We start from the raw sequence: 25165 nt of genomic DNA, 5'->3' as shown, positions 1-25165 counted from the left end.
GATGAAATCAAGTAGTGTTATTGTGACAGGAACACCTGCAGAGTCATTAAAACAACAAACAGGTCACACAACTGTCAAAGAACAAAGCAGATCAGACTTTTGAATTATTGTGTTCCTAATTAACCTTCAAGGTCATCAGCCACAATCGATATAGAGTGCAGTTTTTTTTCTTCTAATTGAGATGAAGTAATTATCAGACTGTATTCATCTCGTTAATGAAACAATGTTCCAATATGCCTGCAGCTAAACTGTTAATTGAGTTCTATTTTCTGAGACTGTCCATGGCCACAAAGCGTCAAATATGGGTTGAGGCCTTTGTGCTCGTCTCTGTGTCGACAGGAGAACAGGCTGTGGACTGGTGGAGCGTGCTAGCGCGTGCGCCCGCAGACTCCCTCCCTCCCTCCCTCCCTCCCGTCTGTGCTCCCATCGGAGGGGAGGCAGGAGATGCTTAATACCGCCGACTACAGCAGATCATCCCGTCCCAGTCTGTTATTTCACGGTTTCAGTGGTTAAGTACTCCATGTTGAGTAAGATATAGCGGGGCAATTAATCTGTAATTATGGAGCCAAAAGAAGAGAAATGGAAGTCACTGCAGGAGGGGCAAAGAGGGGGCAGAAACAAGCCCGATTGTCCACATATGAGAGTAGCAGAAGCCACTTTATAAAGAATAAAACCTTCTATCCTGACATAATCAACAGGAGACTTACAATTATTTGTGCGTCATATTTGCATATGACGGTAAAGGCCCACTAGGAATACTACTGCAGGGGCCTCTTGAGTATTGTACCGAAATACCTCCTTTGGCCAGACGTCCTTTTTGGAGCAAAAAAAACTCCTAGTGAGCGTACATGTCTGTGTATATATACTGTATGTCTACAAGTTGTGCTTTTGTTCCTAACAGGATAACACAATATGCCAAATAGTCTTACATTTGTTATTTTAAAGGCCCTTCTAGGGATGGGCATCGGGAATAAGCAGTAGCTAAATATGCTGTGTTACACCGCATTGGATAAGGTTTGTCCTATTACCTATGTTTATGTATTTGTCAATACTAAATAAACCTAACAAACCAGGAAATGTAGAAAGCAGGGATTTTAAAGCTTGTTCATCTTCATATAGAGCATGTGCTTTATCCATACGAGCTACTTCCTCATCAGTATCATGACACAAGCACTCACATTAGACAGTCAACTACAGTAAGGACAAAACAAGCCAGGAAAGTTAGTTATGGATTTATGTTGAGATTGTTGATGGGGTGTGAAACAGAACATGTGAATACACACAAAGAGAACACTGGAAAAACAATAACAAAAAGTCCACAACGTTGTAATAAAGGCACTTTCAGCTCTACCGCCACCTGTGACCACGTCAAAGCTCAACCCTGTACTCAAAACAATCCATTTGTTTTACATTAGCACCTTTCTGCTGCTCCAGCTGTGCTCATTTCACCGGCTAGAACAGCAGCTACCTGTTCCATCAAAGGTGCACGTCACCGTCTCAGTGATTAAATACGTGTCTAAAAATTGAGAACATCTCAGAACATGTCAAATACTTGTCACGCACCAAAGGATGCAATGGTCCAATCTTTTTTTTATTTTGCTACCAATTGGTCCAAGAACATGTAATACAGGAAGTACAAATGCAGCTCTGATTGGGGTTTTTTTGGTTACAGTTTTAACATTTAAACTAAAATGTGTGCACCTAAGTCAATCTGCCAGAAAAACCCATTGACCGATGGTTTTAAACTAGTTGGACTGGTTGAGGTTTGAGGCTTTTATCTTGAGACGCTTCAACCAAAAAGCAAACACAGAACTGCACGACTCAAAGGCTGCTCGTGTTTGGCTTTTGGGAAGTCTCACGTCCAGCTCTCATTTCACCCTCATCTGGGTTTGAATTCTTTCTCACCGTTCAGAATGACTGTTTATATCCACATTAAGTTCTCTCAACAGCTGCTCCCACACATTCCTCAGAGAGTCCACAGTACGGTGTGAGAAAAGGCACTCGGCAGCATCACTTGATGAACTTCCTCCCATTGTAAATGACTCTTGATGGTCTCTTTCCCGGCTTCCTGTTTTTAGCTCACTTTGGGGTAGATCTTTTCATAGAAGAAGCTCTGAGCCAGGACGTAGAGTTCTCCATCTGTTTCCCTGACAGCGTGGGTGCGCACAAACTCAAACTGTTCCAGTGCAAACTCGTAAAACTCATTTTCAATTTTCCAGATGTCGGACTGCTGCAGCCTGGCTATCGTCTCTTTGGTGGGGGGCTTTTTGTCCGTGGTCTTTCGCAGATGGGACTTCTTTCCTGGAGGAACAGAAGGTTTAATGTCAGTCTAGACAACACGGTGAGCAACAGCGGCTCAGTAACACCGACGCTTCACTTGATGATGATGTCACTACCAAGAGAGCTCACTAGTGGACACCACAAACAGGAAAACTAGTCAACCAAAACAATATCACAACCACCGTTTGGATTAATCGGCCAATAAACCTATTTTTTAAACAACGAACATTTACTTTACAAACTAGTTAAACAGTTGAATTAATACATACCAAAATAAAAATATAAATCTGGCACTGAACATCATGAAGATCATCGTTGGAATATGTTTCCATTATATTGTTACAAGTACCACTTCACGAGGTCTTTATCAGTTAATCACACAAGCACAGATATTTTCATCACAAGTGGCCCTCATTCTGTGTGTGGGGCCTCAATATAAGACGGTGACGATCAGCCATCGGCCACTCTCGGAGCCCAGTACCACCGATGGAGGCCGGCCTCTGGTCCTTACCGCTTCTGTAGAGCTGTGTGGCTCCCTTGAAGAAGCGCGGCAGTGCTGCCTCCAGGATCATGATGAAGTCCTCCAGCTCCTCCGTCACTCCGACCAGCAGGTACTCGTTCAGCAGGTTGGACTTGGCCTGCTCCAGGGCCCATCTGCTGCCTGCAGTCCTGCACACAAAACAGGAAATGAAACGTTATCAAGAAACCCCACGATGAAATATGTCCATGTGTGACATGAAACGTTCCGTGATAAGTTTCACTACGTGCTGTAGGGCGGAAACATTTGAGGGAAATATCTAGATACAATATTTCAGAGGAATGTTGCGATTGAAAGTTGAATGGCAATTATTATTTTCTGTTTCTATATTTGTGGTCTACATTAAACAAGATTACACCAAGCTTAACGACAAACAGAATCATACAGCATAATGCAGTGGCTTATGGCTGAGGGCCTTTCCAGGGTTGCTCTTTATGTATTCAGCACATTTACCTAGACTGCATCTGTCACGATAGGGAATTTTAATATTACGATTATTGTCAGAGGAAAATCACGGTTTTAGTTGTTAACCAAAATACTAATAAGCATATAGATACTGAACAAAATAATAAAAACATATTTATTTTCATCACAAACTTTTCCCTTTTATTAGGAAGTAGAAGATTGTATTTATTTTTTTTTTAATCTTGACATTCATATTTGTATTGAGCTACTTAGAGCTTAAGTTAGGAAGTTAAACAGGCCCCTTTAATATCCATTTTATGTCTATTTTATTTATGTGCAAACATTTCCATCAAACAACTCTATTTAAGTTTCTCAGCAAAACTACATTTTACGAGTTTACATTTGAACGCCTCATGATATTGTTATCATTTGCTTTCATCCAATACCCATTTTTCCTGCTTGAACGCACCAAAGTGAATGAATGGAACCTCTGCACCAATATGGCTCTGCTCCCAATGTTGCCGTCAACGTTACTAGCCTTACTAAGTTACCAGCGTTACTAGCCTTACTAAGTTACCAGCGTTACTAGCCTTACTAAGTTACTAAGTTACCAGCGTTACTAGCGTTACTAGCGTTACTAGCCTTACTAGCCTTACTAGCCTTACTAGCCTTACTAGCCTTACTAGCCTTACTAGCCTTACTAGCCTTACTAGCCTTACTAGCCTTACTAGCCTTACTAGCCTTACTAGCCTTACTAGCGTTACTAGCGTAGAAAGCATCAATGTCGATCTACAGATTGCATATTTTTTTACTTAAATGATCGGAAGCAAAACTGTTTCTCACACTGCAACGGTTAAACTGTGTAATTAATCGGCGGTTCACACGACATGTTCTCGGTTTCAGGATCTTGTTGGCAGAGTGTCTTTCCAGCTCTTCTTCTCACTGCTTCAGGCGTCCTGTACTCACTTAAACGCACTGGGCTCTGTTGGTGATGTGGCAGGTGCAGCCCACTCACCAGCACTCTGAATGGTGGCCGCAGAAGAAGGGGATCTGAAGCCAGAGTTTCTCCAGAGCACAGTCAGACCCGCCCGATGACACGCACTGATCAAAGGTCTGAAAGACAACGGAGACACCGTCACACATTCCCGTACGGGCAAACATTAGGCACTGAACAAAAAGGTTTGCTGGGATGAATAAAGACCTTTTTGTCTCCTTGTTTCCTTCGCCGTAGACCAGGTCTGTAGTCGTCTCCGAAACGTAAGAAGTAGTAGTACGACACCAGGCGCTCTATGGGGTCCCTCACCACGTTTATGTACATGGGCTTACCTTTCGCCCCATATCTAAACACAAAGAAAGAGGCTGACACATTTCATTTGCATTGAACAGACACTTGAGGATTAGTTTCAAGTCCAACATACATCAGAACATCAAGCTGCCGTCTAATTCATAGTGTTTATTGAACTACAGAAACAGCGTTTCCATCAGTGGAAGCGTGGCAGCACCAGGGAGGGAACTGAGGCTGCAGGTTAACAGGCGCGCTCTCACTGGAGAACGCTTACACCATTAGGAGAATTACCTGTGATCGCTGAAATGATAGCGACAGGAGGAGATAAGGACAACAATGCAATCAACGCTAAAGCACAGGTTAGCAATCAATACATGGCCTCCCTTTTATCTGCTCTGCTAACTGTCTGGAACGCATCTGGATATTAATGGTATGACAGGAAATGAAGGGCTTTACTTTGAGAAGTCCAGATAAGCTACATGGCCGTGGTAGAAACCGGGCTTCATCTCTCTCCATGAGGTGACATTCCCGACAAAGCGCACCTGTAGCCAAAGATAATGGAAACTAATCACGGAGCAGCAGGGAAACTCCAGCATCATGGAAAAAACAACAGCAACAACAGACAAAAGGAAACACTGGGACAGAGAGGTGAAAATGTCTGGCTTTGCTGAAGACTATAACACATTTGGATTCCTGCTGGAAAGACATGGAGTCTGTTTCACATTTGAAAAGGATGTCGTGAGTCTTTGCAGTTGACTTTGTCAGGTGAGAAGTCATGTCACAGTAAGAGGCCGTTGTGTTCAGCAGATGATCTCAAGAGGAGACCCATCAGCTGAGTGAATGGTCACACACTTCCTAATTAGATGCGCTTCTACCAAAATAATTAGGTAAAGGACAAACGCACTATTATACGTTAGCTAATTCACATGTGAGAAGCATCCGTTGCTTCCCCTTGTTCTTTTATCTGTTTTAATTCCACATGTGATTGTTAGTTGTCCTAACACCTCAGCGCCGCAGGAGGTGAAATGTTACAGTTTTGCTTACGGTTGACTTTAGTTTTAAGTTGGTGCAACTGTGCAATGTGGCGAGTTCAGTTCAGCAGTGTTCATTTGACATTTGAACTTCTCACTCAAACAGATGTTCAACTGCTGCTGATGTTTTTTGATCAGGCAGAATGTTAAACTTGCATTCTCTCTCCTGGCCAGCAGGGGGCGGCGACTCTGGTGGCAAAAAGAAGTCTGATTGTATAGAAGTCTATGAGAAAATGACTATTTCTCTCAATAATCATTGTAAACATGAGTTTATGGTCTCAATCTATAGTTTCAAGTCTTCTTCAATACAGCATGATGTTCATTGAGTAAATGATGTGTCGGTGTCAAACAGACCATAAAGCAGGGTTGCATCTTTACCACAAAGAGCCGAGTTTGGATGGATGTTTCATTCTTGCGTTTTGTTTATTTAGGAGAATATTAACTATACTTACTAAAACTATAGATTAACATGCAGACACAGGTCCTTTCACTGTCCATTCCCGGCTCCGGGTAGTGTCTGCAGTCTTCCTGTCAAGCTGCATACAGATAGGTCCATCAGAAAGGCTGAGACGTAAAGCGTGGGGCAGGAAACACTGCACCACTCTCTGCTGCCGCTGACCTTATTGCTGAGAGTGCACGGAAACAATTGAAAGAAAGGCAACTGGGATGAAATAAATCAACACTCTTTCCGACTGAGCGCATCATCTATCTGGGTTATGGAGGCGGGACAAGAAGAGGAAAATGTTCAGAGACATTTCAGAAAGAAAAGCTGAAGCTAGGAAACTTGACACGGGCAAGGCAGCCTGATGCGAGATGGCAGACGGGATAATACCTCGGACCTAACGAGCCACGAATAACACCTGCATAGCTTTGAGGCATTTACGCCTCTTATACGAATGCACTCAGTGCAACATGTTATCCCCGTAGCAGCGTGGGTTCTCTCCGGGTTCTCCCACAGTCCACAGCTGAGGTAAATGACTCTCGGTGTGGATGTGAGCGTGAATGGTTGTCCGTCTATGTGTGTCAGCCCTGCGATAGTGAGGCCAGGGTGCACTCTGACCTACAGCCGATGCTGGAACCTCAATATTGTTTGCCACCCTTCAGCTCTTTTAGTTATTATTCACATATTTTTAACGACATAAACCCAGATTGTTTGTTGTGGAATGTAAGTAAATGCACAGATTATATAATAATATAGATAGGTACAGTTATTCATTTCCCTCAGGTAGGCTACGGCTTTCATTGACCTGATCATCATGATGTGCTCATGATATGTGCTCATAATCATTAAAAGTATAGGCTCTGCGTGGGACGCACATCCTTAACACACATGAAAGCTGATCAGAAAGATTTCAGGCGCAGTAAAGCGTTTCATGCTTCGATATTTATTGCTCCACCTGGTGGAGAGATAAACCGTTGCAACTGATTACAACTTAATGGCGCCATCGGACTCACGTTCACTACATTATTGCGGGAGATCTCATTTCAGCCGACGACCGGCAAAGTCCCAGCGGTGGCCGGACAACACCTCGGTAGCAACCTGTCAATCACAAGGTGGCTAAAGCATACTCTGCTTTAGAGTCTATTTTACCCAAATGGACCATCATTTACCAAACGAACATCATGCTGTATTGAAGAAGACTTAAACTAGAGATTGAGACCATAAACTCATGTTTACAATGTTTACTGAGGGAATAAATCGAGAGAAGTAGAGTCATTTTCTCATAGACTTCTATACAATCTGACTTCTTTTTGCAACCGGAGGAGTTGCCCCCTGCTGGCCGTCAGGAAGAATGCAAGTTTGCAAGCTTCACTTTTTTTAGACCCTAAAATTTGGTTACAATGCAGGAAAAAGAATACAGCTTTCACACTGTCCATTGGTTTAGTTAAGTCAGGAATCAAACCCTTTCGTTGTTTTTTTATTTAAAATCCATAGAGCTGGAACAGTGACTGCTATAGTCTGACTGCACCATCCATCCATCTGTAATCAACGACTGAAAAGATGTCCTTCAGCGAATGACAGTATTATTGGTTTTTGTGCTGACCATGAAGCCTTTAATGAAATTTTACCATTTGATGGAAAATAAGGAAAAACCGCAGCGCTATCAAACGGCCACCTTTTATCCGGCATATTGTTTCTACAGAACTCACTGACAGATCTACAACGATGAGACAGTATTCAGAACATAAACAGAAGTACGATCTACAGTCGCAGACCTCACCAACAGACACTACTGCTGAAGTTCCACATTGCACAGATGTGAGGTCACAGTGTTAACATCGTTAGATTTTTCCCAGCACATTTGTGTGAAAATGTTTCATGTTACAACCAGAACAGCAGCTTATTTTTAGTTTCACATTTTCAGCTGTGACGATCAAAGCCTGTCATAAGGGGAGCATCTGTTATGACAACAAAGGACTCTTCTGTCTTTGATCTCTTTCTGCTTCTCTACGTTGTATTACAGACCGGATTATTAGTATAATAAGAGAAATGTGCTCGTGTGAGAGGTGGAGTCAAGTTTCTATCCAGCAGCTTTTATAGGCTGGAAATCTGTCTTTGCAGTCAAAGTAAAATTCTTTAAATCATGTAATAAATTCTGACCTTTCATGTTTTGAGTGGTATTTCGATGTTCCTGCATCTGATGGCCGTCGGCCTTACCTGGTCTTGCAGAGACATGACGGGATTGTTTTTGGTCGTATTGATGTGCAGTACGTGGAAGCGGTTCTTCGCGCACAGGTCGTAGGCGATGTTGGTGAAGGACGTGCTGGCCGTCTTGGGCACTCTGTTGTAGATGATGACCGTGTCATCCTTCTCTGCCGGCGGGGACGACTCCCACCCAGCATCTTCGCTGTGGCGCTGCTCCACTTCAGCCACCTCGTGTCTGGCAATGGAACGTTCTGTACGGGCACAAAAAAATAATAATGTATATTTACCATAGATTATCATAGACGTATGCTTTTGAAAAGACCGTCAAATATAAGCCCATTTAAATTTGTCGGTTGTTTGCGGCAAGCGTTTCTAAACAGAGACAATATGATGTTTAATTGATATGATTATGGACCGGCTGACATCCTCTGCTGCCTGGGTTTTAATGAGACAAAAGTTAGTTGATGCTTCTTGTTATTCTCATTTGGCAGCACACACACAGTAGGTGTGAGGCCACCGACACTACAATTAAGAAAAAGACAAAGGAACATCTGTTAAAAATGTAAAATGAAGTCTCGTCTTAATTAAGGAAAGCAACAAAGTCCTACAAATACAATAACGCTGAAACAAGCAATTAAGCTTTTGATGATTATATTGACAGGAGGCATAATTAAAAGTGTTTTCTCCCACGTCTCGTCTCCACTGAAATGTTAATTAAAGCCAATTACTGGAATGGCCTTGACAGCACCTCTTGGATCAGCTGTGTGTCGCTCAATGCTACCCAGCCAGCACTCCCCGTGTCTGAGCATGAGGAGAGAGGGGCCACGTATCTGCAGGATGTTAGTCACGTGCACTGAAAGGCAGACGGAGGCTTTTTGCCCCTGGCCTGTAATTACCCTCTTCTTAAGATGTTATACAGTAAATGAAGAGGCGGTAAACATGGAGTTAGCTTTACTCAAGGGCAATGTTGAGCTTGCACAGCAGCTTGATTCTCGCTATGTCACGAGATCAGAAACGCATACATCACACCATCTGGCAGGTGAGGCTGTTTTTTTCTGATCACTTCTAACAAATACTACTGTACAGTAAGATAAGATGAAACTTTATTCATCCCCAAGGAAATTGTTGTGCAGCAATTGCAACACAAAGTATAAAAGTCTACAATAACAATGTTGTATGCTGGCCTGCAGTCTCATAAGAGGCCAGCCAGCAGTCTACCCGTGAAATGAATAATTAATTACTGGAAGTAAATATATGACGTACATTTCTCCAAACACTACCGGCCTGCTGTACAGTTAGTGTCCCTTTACACCAGTTACAGGTGTTAAGAAATATGTATTATTTTGGTTTGAAGTCAGTCACAATGACTCACTGCTGAACAGTGGGCTTGATATGCCTGTTTGGACTTACAGCATATTCATCAAAAACAGTATTTAAGCCTGAATGACACTTTGAGGGAATAGTTCGCAGAGCAATGGTGATATTTTATGCTAGAAGTCTTCATATGCACTCCAACCTGCGTGTTGTATGACGCTTTGCAGCATGAGCAAGATGACCTCATTCAATTGAATTGCCTTTGTTTGACTGTGAATGTATTGATGAAAAAAGTAGAAAAACTAAATTATTCGTGTGTAAAATACATTTGTTTGGCCTTTTCTAACAATTGCTATCTCAAATAGCTGTTCATCAAAATGAAATGCAGAAAATTATTATTACAAAAAATAAGCTACAAGTAGCTTTATAAAACGAAGTATTTTTGTTTTCTCAAACTAAATTCTTCATAAAAGTCTCTTAATGTGGTGTGTTAAAACTCCGTCATTATGCTGCAAGCAGCAACACTAAATGTAATTCCGCTCTTTTGCAGCAAACATTAACGTCCCGGAGTAACTAATACTTAAAGACCCAAACAGCACTTTGCATCCACACATTAATTAATTATGCAACAATATACGCCAACAAAGTGAACGGGCCACCTTTGCTTTGGTCTTAACGTACCGAGTTTGGCTCTCGACTCCTCCAGTTTCTGGATCTGGTTCTCAATGAAGAGCATCGCCAGTGCGAATGCCAAAACAGCCAAAAGCTGGAACTTTGCGGGCATCATGGTCCTTAGAAGTCCCATCAAACCACCAGATGAATCATTCCGCGGATACGATTAAACAGTGAAACGTCTCAGATCCACTGCTAATGGCTAATAAAGCAGAGCTACCTAAATTGCTGCTAACCAACTAACCAGGTTAATCCAAGTCGATTTACTTTGCTGCTTGGTGTGTAGCGCCATTGGCGTACACTCCAGCCGTCCAACAGGGCTAACTCAACGTTAGCCAAACTAACTAACATTAGCTTCTCCGCTAACTATCATTATAAAGTCAAGTAAGGCTCACGCTGCCGTCATCTTTAAAGAACCAAGACGCTCGTCACTGCGTATGTTTTAAATGTCTAGCTTGCTTGCTTTTCACCCCGCTGACAGCACGCAGAGTCCATAAGCTCCATTTAAATGCGACTTGGTGCTGGAGGAAAAATGCATGGTCAAAAGCGACTCCCAACTATGTTCAGCAGCGTACAGGGGCTTGTTGCAGCACGTAGCGTCTTACTGTAGGCACACAAACCAGTGTTAAATGCGCTTACCGCCACCTACTGGCCCGGAGGGGTTTTACCACAGCAAAAGCTAGGCAAAAACACAATCACCGTAGAAAAACATGGGTTTTAAATTGTTCTATTCTCTGCACAAATATTGCAGTGTTAGCTGTGTGTTTCGTTTTTTTTTATTTACACTCATCTTTCATTGGCTCTCAGCAGTCTTTTTAAGCTCCTCCCCTGACACATTAATCTCATCTCACATCTCCATCTCTATATTTTATTTAAATGCTGAACATGTTCAGTCTTCTCCAGAGCATTACACCACTCACACCGCTTTGAAGGTCTCTTTTCTACAGTGTGGTGTGAAACATGCCCACGCCTTAAATAATTATGTTTGTGTAAGTAATTCGTGTCCAAATAGCACAGGCTCTGGTGGTCAACATGACATACTTGGAATAAATTACAAATGTGGTTCTTGGAATTTTACATGACAGCCCAAGTGTCCTAAATCTTTGTGAGAAGATTACAAAGGAAAACGCAGGCCTTTTATAGTGGTCTGTGCCATAAGTCACCCAGGTCATACGTGATTTTCTTAGAGGAACTCACATTTGTTGACATAGCTCTGGTGACAGTATCTCATCTTATAATAGAGCAGCTGATCCAATGTCCAATCACAGCAAAGACCAGTTACAGGAAGAAGTGAAGCCTGAGCTCTGCTATCGACACCACTGATTACACATGTGCTATATCAAATAAGTTGTACTTCCTCATGCACTGTGCGGAGGGAAGTGTGTTGAGATACCTTTACGTTATCAACAGAAAATAGGAGATGTATCAGGTGACCATAAGTTCTCTTCTTTTTTTTTTCTAGATCTCAGGTTTTGATATAGCCTCTGCTTCATGAACACAACTAGGTCAACCAGCACAAGAGGCTATTGGTTGTGTGACAGTGTGATTACGGAAGAAGACAATTGTAGTGACTTGACAGGTTGACTTCCAACAGTAATTTCACTTTCTGGCCATGTTTTGAGCTCTAAGGCCATATGGAGAGGATGGGAAATTTACTTTTCAAGATCAAGCGATCCATTACTAATCTATTCGTGGCCACAATGACCTTTCAACTCCAGCTTTGGTTCTCACCTACTGTATCGAGTGATAATAAGGAGATGGAACTAACTTACAGTAACAAAGGGAAAGCCCTGTTTAAGGTGCTGTCTGTACCTTATGTAACTGAATGTTTTAGTTTTTAATTATGACTAATCAGTTATCCATCCACATATATGTACTTATGTGTCTGCGAGCTGCTAGAAAAAATGGTAGGAATGAGAAGTTCCCCAAACCACATGCTTCATATCCATCAGTGGATTCAAGGCATCATCACCCTGGAACTTTCTTCAGCCCCGAACATTGTACTTATGACTCATGACTAGGGGTGTAACGGTTCACAAAACTCACGGTTGGGTTGGGTACGATACAGTGGAGCCACGGTTCGGTACGTTTCGGTACAGTAGAAAACTATAAATGCCAGAGAAATGTACTTGATTTTAAAATATATTTATTCATTACAACTAACATCATAAAGTTATTCTTTGACTTTTGACTTTGACTTTTGACTGGATATGCTGACATATTTAGGGCAGGCCAAACCTTCTGAAATCTATTTGCAGATTTATTCTCCGGACAAATGACTGAAGGTCTTTTGAGGGAACTTTCTGATAAGGTTAGAACAGAGAGCATTCTTCATTTCTTACATGTGTGTGATATTTGCTAGGAGGGATAATAAGATGGACACGGATGCTGTTTTTCGAAAGCACTTTTGTATGAGCCCTTTGAAGTTGCCTAAATTCCACGGTCTTGATGTGAGAAATCTGCAGCAAATTATTTGGGGCTTTGGTGTTAAGTGGTGGTGATTGTAAAGGCTACCAAGTTCAGGCAAGTGAATGAAAAATACCTTGAAAAACCTTAATATATTTTGTTAGCCTTCAAAGATGCTTTTACTTCTGCACTAAGAATATCATAAACTCAACATAAAGTCACAGCAGGTGAAAAAGAGGACAGTAAAAAGAAGGAACAGGCCTTCTGGGCAGAGCAGTGATGCACGTCTCAACCAGTAGGTGGTGCCAGAGTTCCAAGGATGAGGATATATTAGTTAGATCTACATGGTCCAACCTTACTAAAAACTTTCCCAAGAAAAAGTGATTTTCATCTGAGTGAACTGGAACTAAAATGGCAAAGTGAGGTTTACCAAATCTCCATGGGGGCCAAATTTAAGACGGATCAGTTCAACATGAGTTTGTGATTAAAACATATCACTCAAGTGGATCTTTTTTTCGCACCATCTTAAAAAATATTTTCGTTTTTAGTCAATACCTGAAAAACTGACATAAGAGATGCATTGAAATAAAATACATTTATTTAATAACAGGTTCAGGTTTAATAAACATTACCAATGATTGATGAAGTTGATGAAGATAATTAACCAGCAATTCACCATTAAAATCCTCTTAACTAAATTGAAGTCTGGGCTTCAAAAGACCTGATGCATCCATCCAAAGTGGAAAAATGCATGACCATGTAGTTATAATCAAATACTTTGTGTCAGATGTTCCACAATCTAAATATCTAAAGACCTTGTACAGAAGTGTTACAAATAATTCCCAGTTTGCCCTCACCCCAACTCTCCATCCATGAGCCGTACTGGAGGTAATAGAGTGCCGGCCAAGCCACACCTCCTCTGACATGGAAAAAGAGTAAGTAGAAAAGCAGCTTGAAAAAAGGTTTTGTCACATTGTCTTAATGCAGCCATTACTACATTTAATTAAAAACAATAAATGACTCACTTTAAGTGTCATTAAATGGTACCACCTACTTATTACTTCCATTAATTATATTATCAATAAATGGGATTTCATGCAAATCATCTAAAAACCCTTTTCTGCCCGTTCCCTGGGAAATATAGACGTATCCCAAAGGAGTAACAGAAAGTGTGCCGCATTGGTGTCAAAGACCGAGAACAAGGCTTACATCAAACATGCGCTGTCTATCTGAGGGGAACCATTTACTCTATTCAATTAGAATGCAACAATGATTTTATTCATCATATGGTGCTGGAGGGCTGGAGATAACAGGTAACTACCATGGATAAACTGATGACCACTGCATTTTCTATTGATAACACTAATAGGATAAACAACAACACAACATTCAATAGGGTTGTTTCTTTCAGATGTGTTGATGCTCTCTTTTATGACAGGTTACGTACAGATAAAATTGCCTTTTTTCCGGTGAACAGTGGGTATCATTTTATTTTCGTATGTGAAACTTTTACCATGTATTTAAAATCTGCAGTGTTCAATCTTTTCCGTTAAATTCTTGAATTAAATGGTGGAACAGTCAGTGTATGCATGGTCTTCAAACAGTTATATTATTTTTTTAATTTAGAAATGTAACTCTAATTGTGCAATCACATCAATAAATATGTTACGCATTCTTAATATGAAGGCAAATATCAGGATCGGGATATTCTATTCTTAAATCTCGAGCTACTTTCAAATTAGCAATTAAATAGATTGGTATAATTAAAACTGAAGAAAAGTCAGAGCTAGTCAAGACTTTAGTAATGTGTATATCAATTGCTACACATCGGTAGAGCTGCCCAATCAAAAGCAATCGGCTATCTAAAACTGTAACTGTAGCATAAAAAGCTGGAAAATAACTAAAAGTTACAACTGGGTCAAAATATATATCAAAATTACCAGACAATCCTCTGTTAGTGTAGTTGTGACTTTGTTTCATTTATATACACATACATGATGAAATACATGGAGACATGTGCTCGTATCCAATTAAGCTAACCTAACCAACTTTATGTGGTCATTTAAGCTAACGGTATTGACATAATGTTCATACAATTTGAGCTATGCTGGGTTCATTTTTGCAAAATGTAATTTCACGAAAGTTTACATCACAACTAAACAACATTCATATAAAGATACGATATTATCACCTCTTTTCCTCTCCAGTTTAAACGGGCGCTATATTAGCAAGCTAACGTTACATTTGTTGCTAGTAGCTAGCTACACAACAGCTACGCCTGGCATTTACTGGGTGTTCATATTGAGTAATAATTAATATCTAAATGACAAATAGTTTGTGTTTGCAGTTGTGATGCACATGAGGCTTGAACTTATGGTAGGCTACAAACAGCTGATGCGCCGGTCCAGGGTTTAGTCTATCAATATCTTTACTTTGTGTTACATGCTGAGGTGGTAATTCTTAATTACAAGTAGGAATCACATTTATTTTTTATTTCACAAAAATGATCACAATACGAAACAGCATTTGATAATTACGATTATATGAGGTTATAAAAAAAACAAAATTAAACAAACTACCATAAGTGTTTAGCAGTTCAGCCAAATTACCGGTAATTAGAGAGAAATAACAAAACAACCATTCTTCCCATGAATGCGTGCCAAAAGTAAAGAAAAACATCATCACAGAGCAACAGAATATAAAAGAGAGGCATCTATAAGAGTGAAATTATTCTACACGTAGTCAAATCTCTGGTTGGACATCCTTCCGTCCACACTATGGGCCTTGTAGGAGTCATTGATGGCTGGACGGGATCTGGGGTCGGATCTGGGGTCAGATCTGGGGTCGGTCTTGTAGATAGTGTGTTGAGTGGAGGCTTTGTAGGCCATCCCGTCGTACCTGAAGAATATCGAAACACAAGCAACTTTAAATAAAACACAGACAACAATTCAGAGTCTAGTTTGACGTGTTTTAAGTTGCTGGAGTGATTTTCGACATCCAGACTCACGCTCCTCCCTCCTCATCAGTCTCTGAACTACCCACCACTCATAAATATTAAAAACAATAGGATTGAAAACATATTCACAAGGAACAGTGTGACCAGGAGAAGTATAAGGACTTCCGTGTATTGTTTTGCAAGCAGCCTCGTAAGCATTTACAGCTCTGCATTATACATGCAGAGAAAAAAACCATACACACACACACACACACACACCAAATGACTTGCATTTACATTTTGCTGAGTACGTGTCCTTGTAGCTTTCAAAGGAACATTTTATTATTGTTTACTGCCCCACAGCATAACAGAATATATCCAGGGGTGATTGATATTGTTCAGCTTTGTCAGAAGCCAAGACTTAATTTGACAGCAGCGAACATACAATCTGCTCTAGTATTTTGCATGTAGCACCTGCTTACGAGACACTTCTGTTGGGAGTCTCTGCTGTATCTAGCAGGTTACTCATCTCTGATACTTTACTGCACAGGGAGACAGAAGTTCTGTCAAAGTTGCCGCCCGGCTCTGTTAAAGGTCAGAAAAGGTCACAGATGTTGCAACGTACCGTTGCTTACTATCCGAGGCCATTCCGCGGCAGGCCACACACATCATGATGCCTCCAATGACCAGGATGGCTCCGCCGATCCAGCCCACGAAAAGAGCGGGGCCAAAAGTGTACCTGAAAGAAAACGGTGGTGAGTAAAACATAAAGTGCTGTAGCAGATAAAACCGTGGCCTTAACTCGACTGTACCTCGGAGTCAGAGATCCTGAGAGTCCACCGATACCCCCTCCTCCCATCCCGCCGATCCCGCCACCGGCATACGTCGTGAACCGGAAACTTTGCACAACCAAGTTAGCAAAGGCCGACACCCCAGCAATGCCACAAACCCCTACGAATTAAGAGCAAACGATGGGATGAGTGCAGAATGGCGTCGCTGCAATAGCAGAACGAGACACTGTGAACGCAACTGCACCTGCGAGAAGAAACAAAATCCCGGATGTCAGAGTCATCGTGGCTTTGATGCTGTCCTCCATGTTCCCCATTTTCAAGCACTTCATTGAGAATATGGCGATCAGGCAGCCGATGGCTCCAAGGACAATACCGACGATCATCAAGGCCCTCACGGCCTGGAGCAGAGCTGAAAGTCAAAGTTACGCCGTTCAGAACCTTCCTCAGCACATTATTTGCCCACGAAATGGATTGGCAATCCGTCAAAGTACAATGCCGGAAAATAACACAAGTACATATTTATCCAAGTACTGTACAACTTTGAGGTCGTTCAACTCTGCTTGACTGGAAAATGTCTTTCCTCCCCTATATTTATTTAACAGGTACTAATTACTTTGGAGGTTAGGATTTTCGACAAACATGATCAATAAAGAAATTATGATGCGTTTTTTCCCAAAAATGTAAGTAGTTACAAAACTTCCCAACAGGATATAAAGTTGTTCAAATTAGCGCCATCTCGACCAGCAACAACACACAATGCTGCTTACACATGAGTAATGATGATCCTTCATATAAAATATATGACAGCAAAACACAATACTTATACTGTAAATATATTTTCCTGTTAACTCTGTATACTCGTAACAAAGTATTTTCACACTACTTTTAATTCTACAAGATATGAGTACTTCTCCCACCAGTCAATACACTACAAAACACACCCCGGAAATCACTTGTTATCATTAACATTTTCAAGTATTCTACTTAAGACCAATGTCTTAAGTAGAATACTGACTAACAAGAAACTGGATATCCTTTAAACAAACTTGTTTTTTCTCATATATCACTTTTGATATGAATTTGCCTAGCACCACTACGAAGGCAGTCCTGGGTGCTTTACTTAATACAACAATAAGGTAGAAACACACTCAGACACATCAACACAGGCATAACTCCTTCCACATACAAACACATATACAAAAACAACACGTACATGACTTAAAGGGGTGCTGAAAGGACTTCAGTTTGCTCCTTATGAACTTGCGAAAGTGTCGGTTCAAAATCTCCTGAAATGTCTTTTTTTCCCAGATATCGAGAATATACTTTAAATGGTGCTGAGTGAGCTCACCCCTCTTGACATCTGTTTACAATTAAAATGAGTTAAAGTAGAAATACATTAAGAAAGAAGAATTAGTTTCTTCCAGCAGCAGCGATATATAAAAACTCCTAAATCAAGACACCATGAGTGAAACATTTTGACCCAACTGCCATCTTTCAATGGCCTGAGATGTTGTACCTGTATTATTCCAGACTTAAGCCTTTAAGACCGTATGTACAATATGCTCGACACTACATTCAGCTGTTAAGTACAGATTGTGGAAATGCACTTTACATTGTGTGACACTCCGGTAAAGCTTGTGCTTGCTCAGCTAAGCTTTGGATGTCTCATCAAATTTCCATTTGATTCCGGAGAGACACCATCTTTTCTGCAGCCCGTTGCATTTTTATGCAGGTGGGAAATGGAGAAAATCTGCCCTAAAACCTCCCGAATATTCTAAAGTACCTTCCGGGGTCCTTTTGGAAAATGTTCTCCTTAATCCAGCACGAGCAGAAATGTTTGATAAATGTCTTCTTCTCTCTGAGTGTAATTCTCTTACCTGGCAGTCCCAGGATGGTGAAATACGGCCTGCACTGCGTTGTGCCGTACGATGTCCCTACGCACGAGTTCCACAACCCAGAATAAGTGTAAAAATTTGTCACAATTGTAAAAGATCGATCCTGCATGCTCCACATGTCCATTGCTGTTGCAGCTGTAATTAAGAATTGCCCCAACGCAGACAACATGAAGCCTATTAACTGAATCATCGAGGCCGCCATCTTAGATGTCCCGCTCTAACAAAGTTACCGCCAATGTCATGGAGTGGTGAAATGGCAGTGTCTGCGCTCCTGCTTATCTTTATGTATGCCTCAACAAGGAACAGGTCTTATCAGGTGTTTACCTGATTTCATGCGAGTCTTTGTCCCGGTTTCGGGTAAACGCTGGCGATGACAATTTCCACCCCTTGTTATTAACAAAGGGTGTGGTTTGAGCTTGCATCACTATATTCCCATCATTCTCAGGAAAAACTGAACTGAAATGGTTCGATATGTTATGTCTCTCGTGCCTTCATTTTCTAGAAATGACAACTTGATGATATAACAGCTTATTTAATTAGTTTGCCGCCAATATTCTAGTACAGTGCCAATGAGTAACAGCATATTAGACCACACAAATACAGCCATATTGACCTGTTCACTGTAGGTTCTGTAGAACCTGGCTATAAAGTTACATTTGGGGAAATGTATTTATTCTTCAATGTTTTTTAGGTTTTTTTTGGTTCCCTGAAGTATTTCCGTCCCTGTTGCCTCTGTGTTGCTCGTGACAAATAAAAGCGTACCTGGCAGTCCCAGAATAGTGAAGTACGGTCGGCACTCTGTGAAGCCGGAGCTCTGCCGGACGCACGAGTTCCACAGGCCCGAGTACGAGAACACGGCCGTCACAGGGTTGTCGAAGAGGTCTTCCGTCGCCCACTGGTCCATCCCCGTCGCCGCAATGATTCCCGCCACCCCTAACAAACTGAGAAGGAAGCCCATCACCTGGCAGAGAGTGGCCGCCATGGTGCTGTCTTAACTCTGCTACTGGGGGGGGAAAGAAACACTCTGGATTCAAAAACCAACGGCCTCTCCTCTGCACTGCAGGCTGTGTTTGAATATGATATCGGAAGGTGTGAGGGCAAGAAATACCTCACCAGTGACCCCGCTTGTTTGCACACAGCACAGTTATGTACAGAAGAAGTTGGGTGGAGCGTATTATTAAAAACAAAGATGAGTGTAAAAGGTGAACATGGTGTGGTTCTCTCATTATATAGAGTCACTTAAATCATTTTTAATACAAACGGTGTTTGTCGAATACCTGCACTGCTGCTGCTTATGGAGTTTGTCGGCAGCTATACTTCCTTCTTATTGCTTTAAAATCTAAATGTCGTTGGTGTAAGCTGTTTTGAATTTAATTCATCAAGACCCTGAAAGCCTACAGTATTCTCTTAACCAGCCTCTCCCTGTGAGCGGTTGGGTCCGAACAGGAACACGCCATTTTCTTCCAAACCTACAACAGTTTTGGTGATTTCACATGAAAAAGTTGCTATTTGTTATGTTGTCTGGGTTCAGGGTTTTGATGAACTGGAAAGATTTGGCGTCATGTACGTCTGCGCACCAATCCGGATTCAGCAATACTCACACCCACACAGTCACGATGAAGCACTTTAAGCTAGTTTCGGGGCTCTGGTTTTTGTTAATGCACTTATTTACTTATCCTGGTTTTGTAGGAACTTAACAAAATCCTCCTAACAGCATAGAAAAGAGTATTTGTTATGTCTCATCTGTTATCTGACCAAAAACTTATCAAAAAAACTGTCAGTGTTTTTTGGCGGGTTATGTACTATTTCTTGTCTGGGACCAGCAACTTCCTGAAGTCTGGCTATGAAATGGCGAATTGTTGGACAATTGATGTTTTTACACTTTGGTTTTTGTGTGGATGAAAGAAATGAGGTGAAAATGTTTTTGGAGACATTTTCAGGGGTTTTAAAAGAGTTGTTCGTGCCTGAATATCCTAACAATTGCTGCCATTCGTGTTTCTTTGTCTTCTGACATTGAACATTCAGTCTCACGTTTTGATGGTTGACAAAAGCACGCCGGCCTACATCCAGCTCACTGTGTGGTGTTTACAGCTGCTTGGTTGAGTCATGTCCTGATGGTGGGAAACCTTCATGTGATGGGATGGGCTGGGATGTGGCAATACCAGGCAGGATATTAAAGACACGCAAATATTTCTCCCATTACATTTCAAAAATCGCATGGTAACATTGAGCATTCCACTGTTGTGATGCAGGATAAGATGTAAAGAAATACCCTGTGATAAGGCATTGATATCAGCCTGACACTACACAAACGAATGCTTGTATTTCGTTGGTTTATTCGGGCCTGTTGATATATTAACCAGTCAAACCTTTACAATATGAACGACTTTTTATCAGTTTTATGTACAAATGTGAAACTTAAACTGGACTTTTTTGTTTTTGAAGCTCATTTACAGGTTGAACATTGTCCTACAGTGTGCCTCAGCCGGGCTGTGTTGAGCGATACTAGATGACGATGTTGTTGGGGTGGCACAGCCAAAAGTAAATACTGATATGATTGAAGCAAACTGAAACCAATTTGCATGAGGCTGATATGTCGAGGAGAACTTGAGACACCAGGACTGAGCTGAAACTGGGTTGGGGCCTTGTTCAGAGAAAAACACAGCCTTTAATAACATAGTATTTACATGTACAGTTTAATAAACAGACAGAACCGTACCTTTGTTAAACTTGAGTCAGTCAGGCGACTGGAGGGAGTTTATTAAAAAAAATGTAGCTTATGTTGTGCATTCTTTATACATAAAAAGTAAATATGATGTGACTATTAACTTGAATCTATTGTTTCTGACTGCTCATGGCTAAAAAGGCAATGCCAGACACAAATGATGACCTTTTGAAGACGGAAATGATCAAATTATTAATAATTAATTTGAGAATAATACGACATGGGAAATATATATAAATATATGTGTGTGTGTGTGTTTTACATTAGCTCTACCTATCCTGTGCATCTATATCTGTATCATATATATATATATATATATATATATATATATATATATATATATATATATATATATATATATATATATATATATTTAAAGTAACCACATCTAATTCATATTTATATTGCACAATGTTACCAGAATCTCAGCATAAATAATCAATCACGTTGTTGTGAGTAAAATCCACATGAGCTTAAGACAAGTGCAAGAAAGGTAAAATAGATGTGTTTAAAGGCAGACTTGAGCTCTCAGGTAACTCTTTGCACAGTAAATCACCAATGACAGGGTTGTGAAAGTAGTTGAAAATGACCCACCCGGTAAAGCATACGCTCCCCAAACACACACACACACACACACACACTCACACAGGCGCCTGATTTGATCACTGTCAATAGAAGTAACAGTGGCATGCTGCACTAATGATTCTTTGCTGTCTGCTGTGCAAAACCATTTGTCCCCCAGCAGGCTGAACCTTAAGCAAACAACTTTTCCAGCATCTGCAGGAGCCACTGTTTGCTTATCGTCGGCTGCCCTTTGCGACTGCACGGGGAAAGAGACGCTACTTCACACATATGGCTACGATCGCAAGACCTGTTTGTTGTGAAGGTGCTGTTTTTTCCGTGAATAAAAAGGCTTTCTCGAGCACTGTAAGAAGCAGCAAATCAATGCTGAGTGTTGTTATACCCCTAAACAAGTAGGCCAGTCAATACAAACTCATGCTCTTCACCCACATTTTGATGAAACCTACCGAACTCACAGGACCTACAGAAGATTTGTGCCCAAGACATCTGGAATATTTCCTTTGATGGAGTGGTGCAGCCATAAAAACATCAAAGAGTCTTTGATTTGAATATTTCACTCTGCGCAAACATCATACATCACACAGTGAAGCTCCAATGAAAACTTGGAACAAGCTGATACAGAATACATGTATGATACAGGCAGACATGGCAGATGTGGACGAAGGTCATTTTGACATCTTGAACTTACATTCATTGCTTTTGTTGTATCCACTTGGGAACAGCTCAACAAGCTACGACAACATTGTGAGCTTACAAAAATGACCAGCCCGTCAAATACTGACGCTTTGTCACACTTTACCTTGGCGGCTGGTACCGACCCACAATGCACCTTTAAGCGTTGTAGATGGGTCAAACAAACACAGGACTTTCAACCAGGAGATCGATGTTTGAGACCGGTGTTCGTTTCCCAAAGATACTTAATTATGTTCGTGATTTCCGTACTTATATTACGTTGTTTACATTTTACTTCGTTTCCGTAGTCGGGTAATTACAATCCGTGCTTTGTCATTACAAGCAACCTCCTTCCCAGCATTCACAGTCATTTCATCCATTTTTATAATAGCAAGGCTAAGAGTCTACATCTTAGCTACTGGCTCTGTGAGCCTGATGAAACATCAGCAAAGTACTTAGAATTCATCCTGAGGGGGACATGAATATGTGTTCCGAATTTAAAACATTTCTTTAGAAATTTTGTGAGTAAACGAGAACGTCAACCTCATGGTGGCACTAGAGTAAAAGTCAGGGAGTGGCTAACGGTACTGGGATTCATCTTCAGGGGACCAAGATTGTCAGAACAACACGTCATGGCAATCCATTCAGTAGTTGTTGACATATTTCGGTCAGGACCAAGATGGTGGACGGACCACCTGACCAACCTGGAGCCATGTGGTCAGTATGGCAAACACATATTAGGGTAGCTACAAGCTGATTAAGTGGAAACAGTGTAATCATGGGTTAAAACGTGATGCAGCCCCCACAAATGTGCAGCATAATCTGCTGTCATTTCCTCTGACTTTGTCAAAGAAAAAGTTTGGGTGACAGACTTTGAAAGACAATGTCCACACCACCTTTTTATTTTGAACTCAGAGTCGAGAGCTCCATTACCACTCAGGCTACAATAAGAAAACACTAGAAAGAGATGTGCGAGGAATGATGAAAGGCATGCCTCGGAAAGAAATGGTAGAAAAATGGCCCATTTACTTTCTTCCACCTTTTGGGGGTCTAAATGGAGCTTTATTCTGCAATCAGCGCACTGCCGGCCGGTGGACACTAGAGGGCAGAGTGGGCGCAGAGAATGCAGGCGGGCTGGCGCAGCAGGGAGCAAACTTTGCTGGGAGTGTGATAAGAAGTCCTTTCACGTAACACGGCCCGGAGTGAATGTGCTATTTCTCCTGGGGCCATCAGGAAGTGCTGCAGAATATGAGCGGGTCAGGACGAGGACAATCAGGATTTCAGTACACAGGTCCTTCCCTGCATACTGGTGTAAAAGACAGAAATCAGTAGGAATTAACGCAGTAATAACATTTGCTTATAATAGACAAAACGAGGTTTGAATGTGAGCGAGAAGGCAGACCATGGTGATCTGGTTGTGTGCTAAATGAATCAAATGAGTTCCAGCTTTCACCCACTTCAAACAATGAACACTACCTGGGCAGCCAGGGAGACGAACGCACACACACACACACACACACACACACACACACACACACACACACACACACACACACACACACACACACACGCACACACACACACACGAATCTGTTACATTTGAAGAATGAGCGAAAACTTCAAAAATCCCTGAGCAATTAACCAATCACAGTCCAGCAGGACAGTGTGACAGAGTGCACACATCATTGGTCGACAGGCTCGCATCCGTTATGCTTTCAGTGGGGCGAGATCTAAATTAGAGAGCCAATTAACTCTGCTAATAGCCCTCTCCTATTTAATCTGGAAGACAATGGGGATTGAAGAAGACGCTTTTACAATATCCTCTTTCTGCCACGATTCTGAGGGGTCTGCGTTTGCCTCCTTGTTTTCACTTCAATTAGCCCAGTGCTTTCTATGATTAAGTACCTATAATTATTTTTCAATTAAGGCTTTGATCTGGTGTGTACTGTATACAGCTCCTCGGCGTGCCTGGAAGAATGAGGATGAAACAGTAAATTTGTTCCCTTCTGTGTTGTGTTGATGAGGGTGCAAGTGAGATTAAGCTCGGAGAGCTGGGAGAGCCGCCGCAGCCGCAGAAGTTGGTCGAACATTGACAAGATTCTTTTTTGTGCAGTTACCGGCATCAAACTTTCTTTTTTGACCACTACATGGTCAATGCATGAGCAACGTTGATGGGATCGTGAAACTCCTGTGACCTGACCATATGACAGCATATTTATTCTTCTCATATCTGTCCTTTTTTATGCATTTTTAAGATGATCAGCCATTGTAATTTGTCAGTTTTCAATTTGAAAAGACCAAAATAAAACTTTTCCTTTGGTGACTTGAAGTTTGATTATTTGTGTTGATTAATTTGCAAATGTATACAATGTGAGATATATATATATATATATATATATATATATATATATATATATGTCTATTTATAAATGTATGTATTGCCAATTCAAAACAAAAGCTTAAGTGTATGATTGCCTGCAGCGTTTCAATTGTGTGTGTGTGTGTGTGTGTCTGTGCGTGTGTGTGTCTGTGTGTGTGTGTGTGCGTGTGTGTGTGTGTGCGTGTGTGTGTGTGTGGGTGTTGACCTGGGGGGCATGCTGCTGCATAAAATTGCCCCAGCAGGGATGAATGAAATTGTACTGAATTGAGTTGACATCCATCGGTATACGCGTTGCATCAAGTCGTGTTCGTCTGTTGAGTTTTTTGTGTACAACATATTTAATTAAGGTACAATATTTTTAAATGCAGTGGAGTATAGTATTAAATAAAGCAACATTAAAAACTAATTAATTTGAGTGCAGTAATTGAGTAAAAGTAGGCAAGTTTTTCATTTTTAACAGGGGGGACTGACGCGGTTCGTTTCGTTCTACTAGTGAACGAAAAGTGAACCGCCCCACGAACGACTCTTTTGGTTGATCCAAGACTTCACAGACAAAAGTAAAGCAATTACACATCCTGTCGGCTACTTCAGCACCCCGGACAGCGTT

General features: G+C 41.2%; 2 protein-coding genes across 4 annotated transcripts; both read right to left on the bottom strand.

The window, feature by feature from the left end:
• Positions 1–1233: 1233 nt before the first annotated feature.
• LOC306777030 (heparan sulfate 2-O-sulfotransferase 1-like) lies at positions 1234–10715 on the bottom strand. Of its 3 annotated transcripts, none has more exons than XM_079267974.1 (7): positions 10182–10715; positions 8199–8437; positions 4965–5050; positions 4425–4563; positions 4239–4336; positions 2792–2949; positions 1234–2301 (listed from the first exon to the last, which is right to left on the bottom strand). In XM_079267974.1, exons 1-7 carry the CDS (start codon positions 10303–10305, stop codon positions 2075–2077), a joined length of 1071 nt encoding a protein of 356 aa, XP_079124100.1. In that variant the 5' UTR covers positions 10306–10715; the 3' UTR covers positions 1234–2074. The 3 variants fall into 3 exon arrangements, with proteins under 3 accessions (XP_079124100.1, XP_079124101.1, XP_079124102.1); XM_079267975.1 differs by having other exon boundaries at positions 2066–2301; positions 2792–2941; XM_079267976.1 differs by lacking the exon at positions 1234–2301 and having other exon boundaries at positions 2817–2949; positions 4190–4336.
• Positions 10716–15310: 4595 nt separating this feature from the next.
• Positions 15311–19181, bottom strand: LOC306776777 (claudin-18-like; the record flags this gene model as incomplete). Its single annotated transcript, XM_079267598.1, has 5 exons — positions 15311–15476; positions 16139–16252; positions 16326–16464; positions 16549–16713; positions 18962–19181. The coding sequence occupies 5 exons, from the start codon at positions 19179–19181 to the stop codon at positions 15311–15313; spliced, it is 804 nt and encodes a 267-aa protein (XP_079123724.1).
• Between the last annotated feature and the right edge of the window lie 5984 nt (positions 19182–25165).

The sequence above is a fragment of the Melanostigma gelatinosum genome (assembly GCF_949748355.1).
Source record: "Melanostigma gelatinosum genome assembly, chromosome: 4".
Taxonomy (NCBI): domain Eukaryota; kingdom Metazoa; phylum Chordata; class Actinopteri; order Perciformes; family Zoarcidae; genus Melanostigma; species Melanostigma gelatinosum.
The sequence above is the reverse complement of the archived record's forward strand: the minus strand, read 5'-3'. Positions and strand labels throughout refer to the sequence as shown.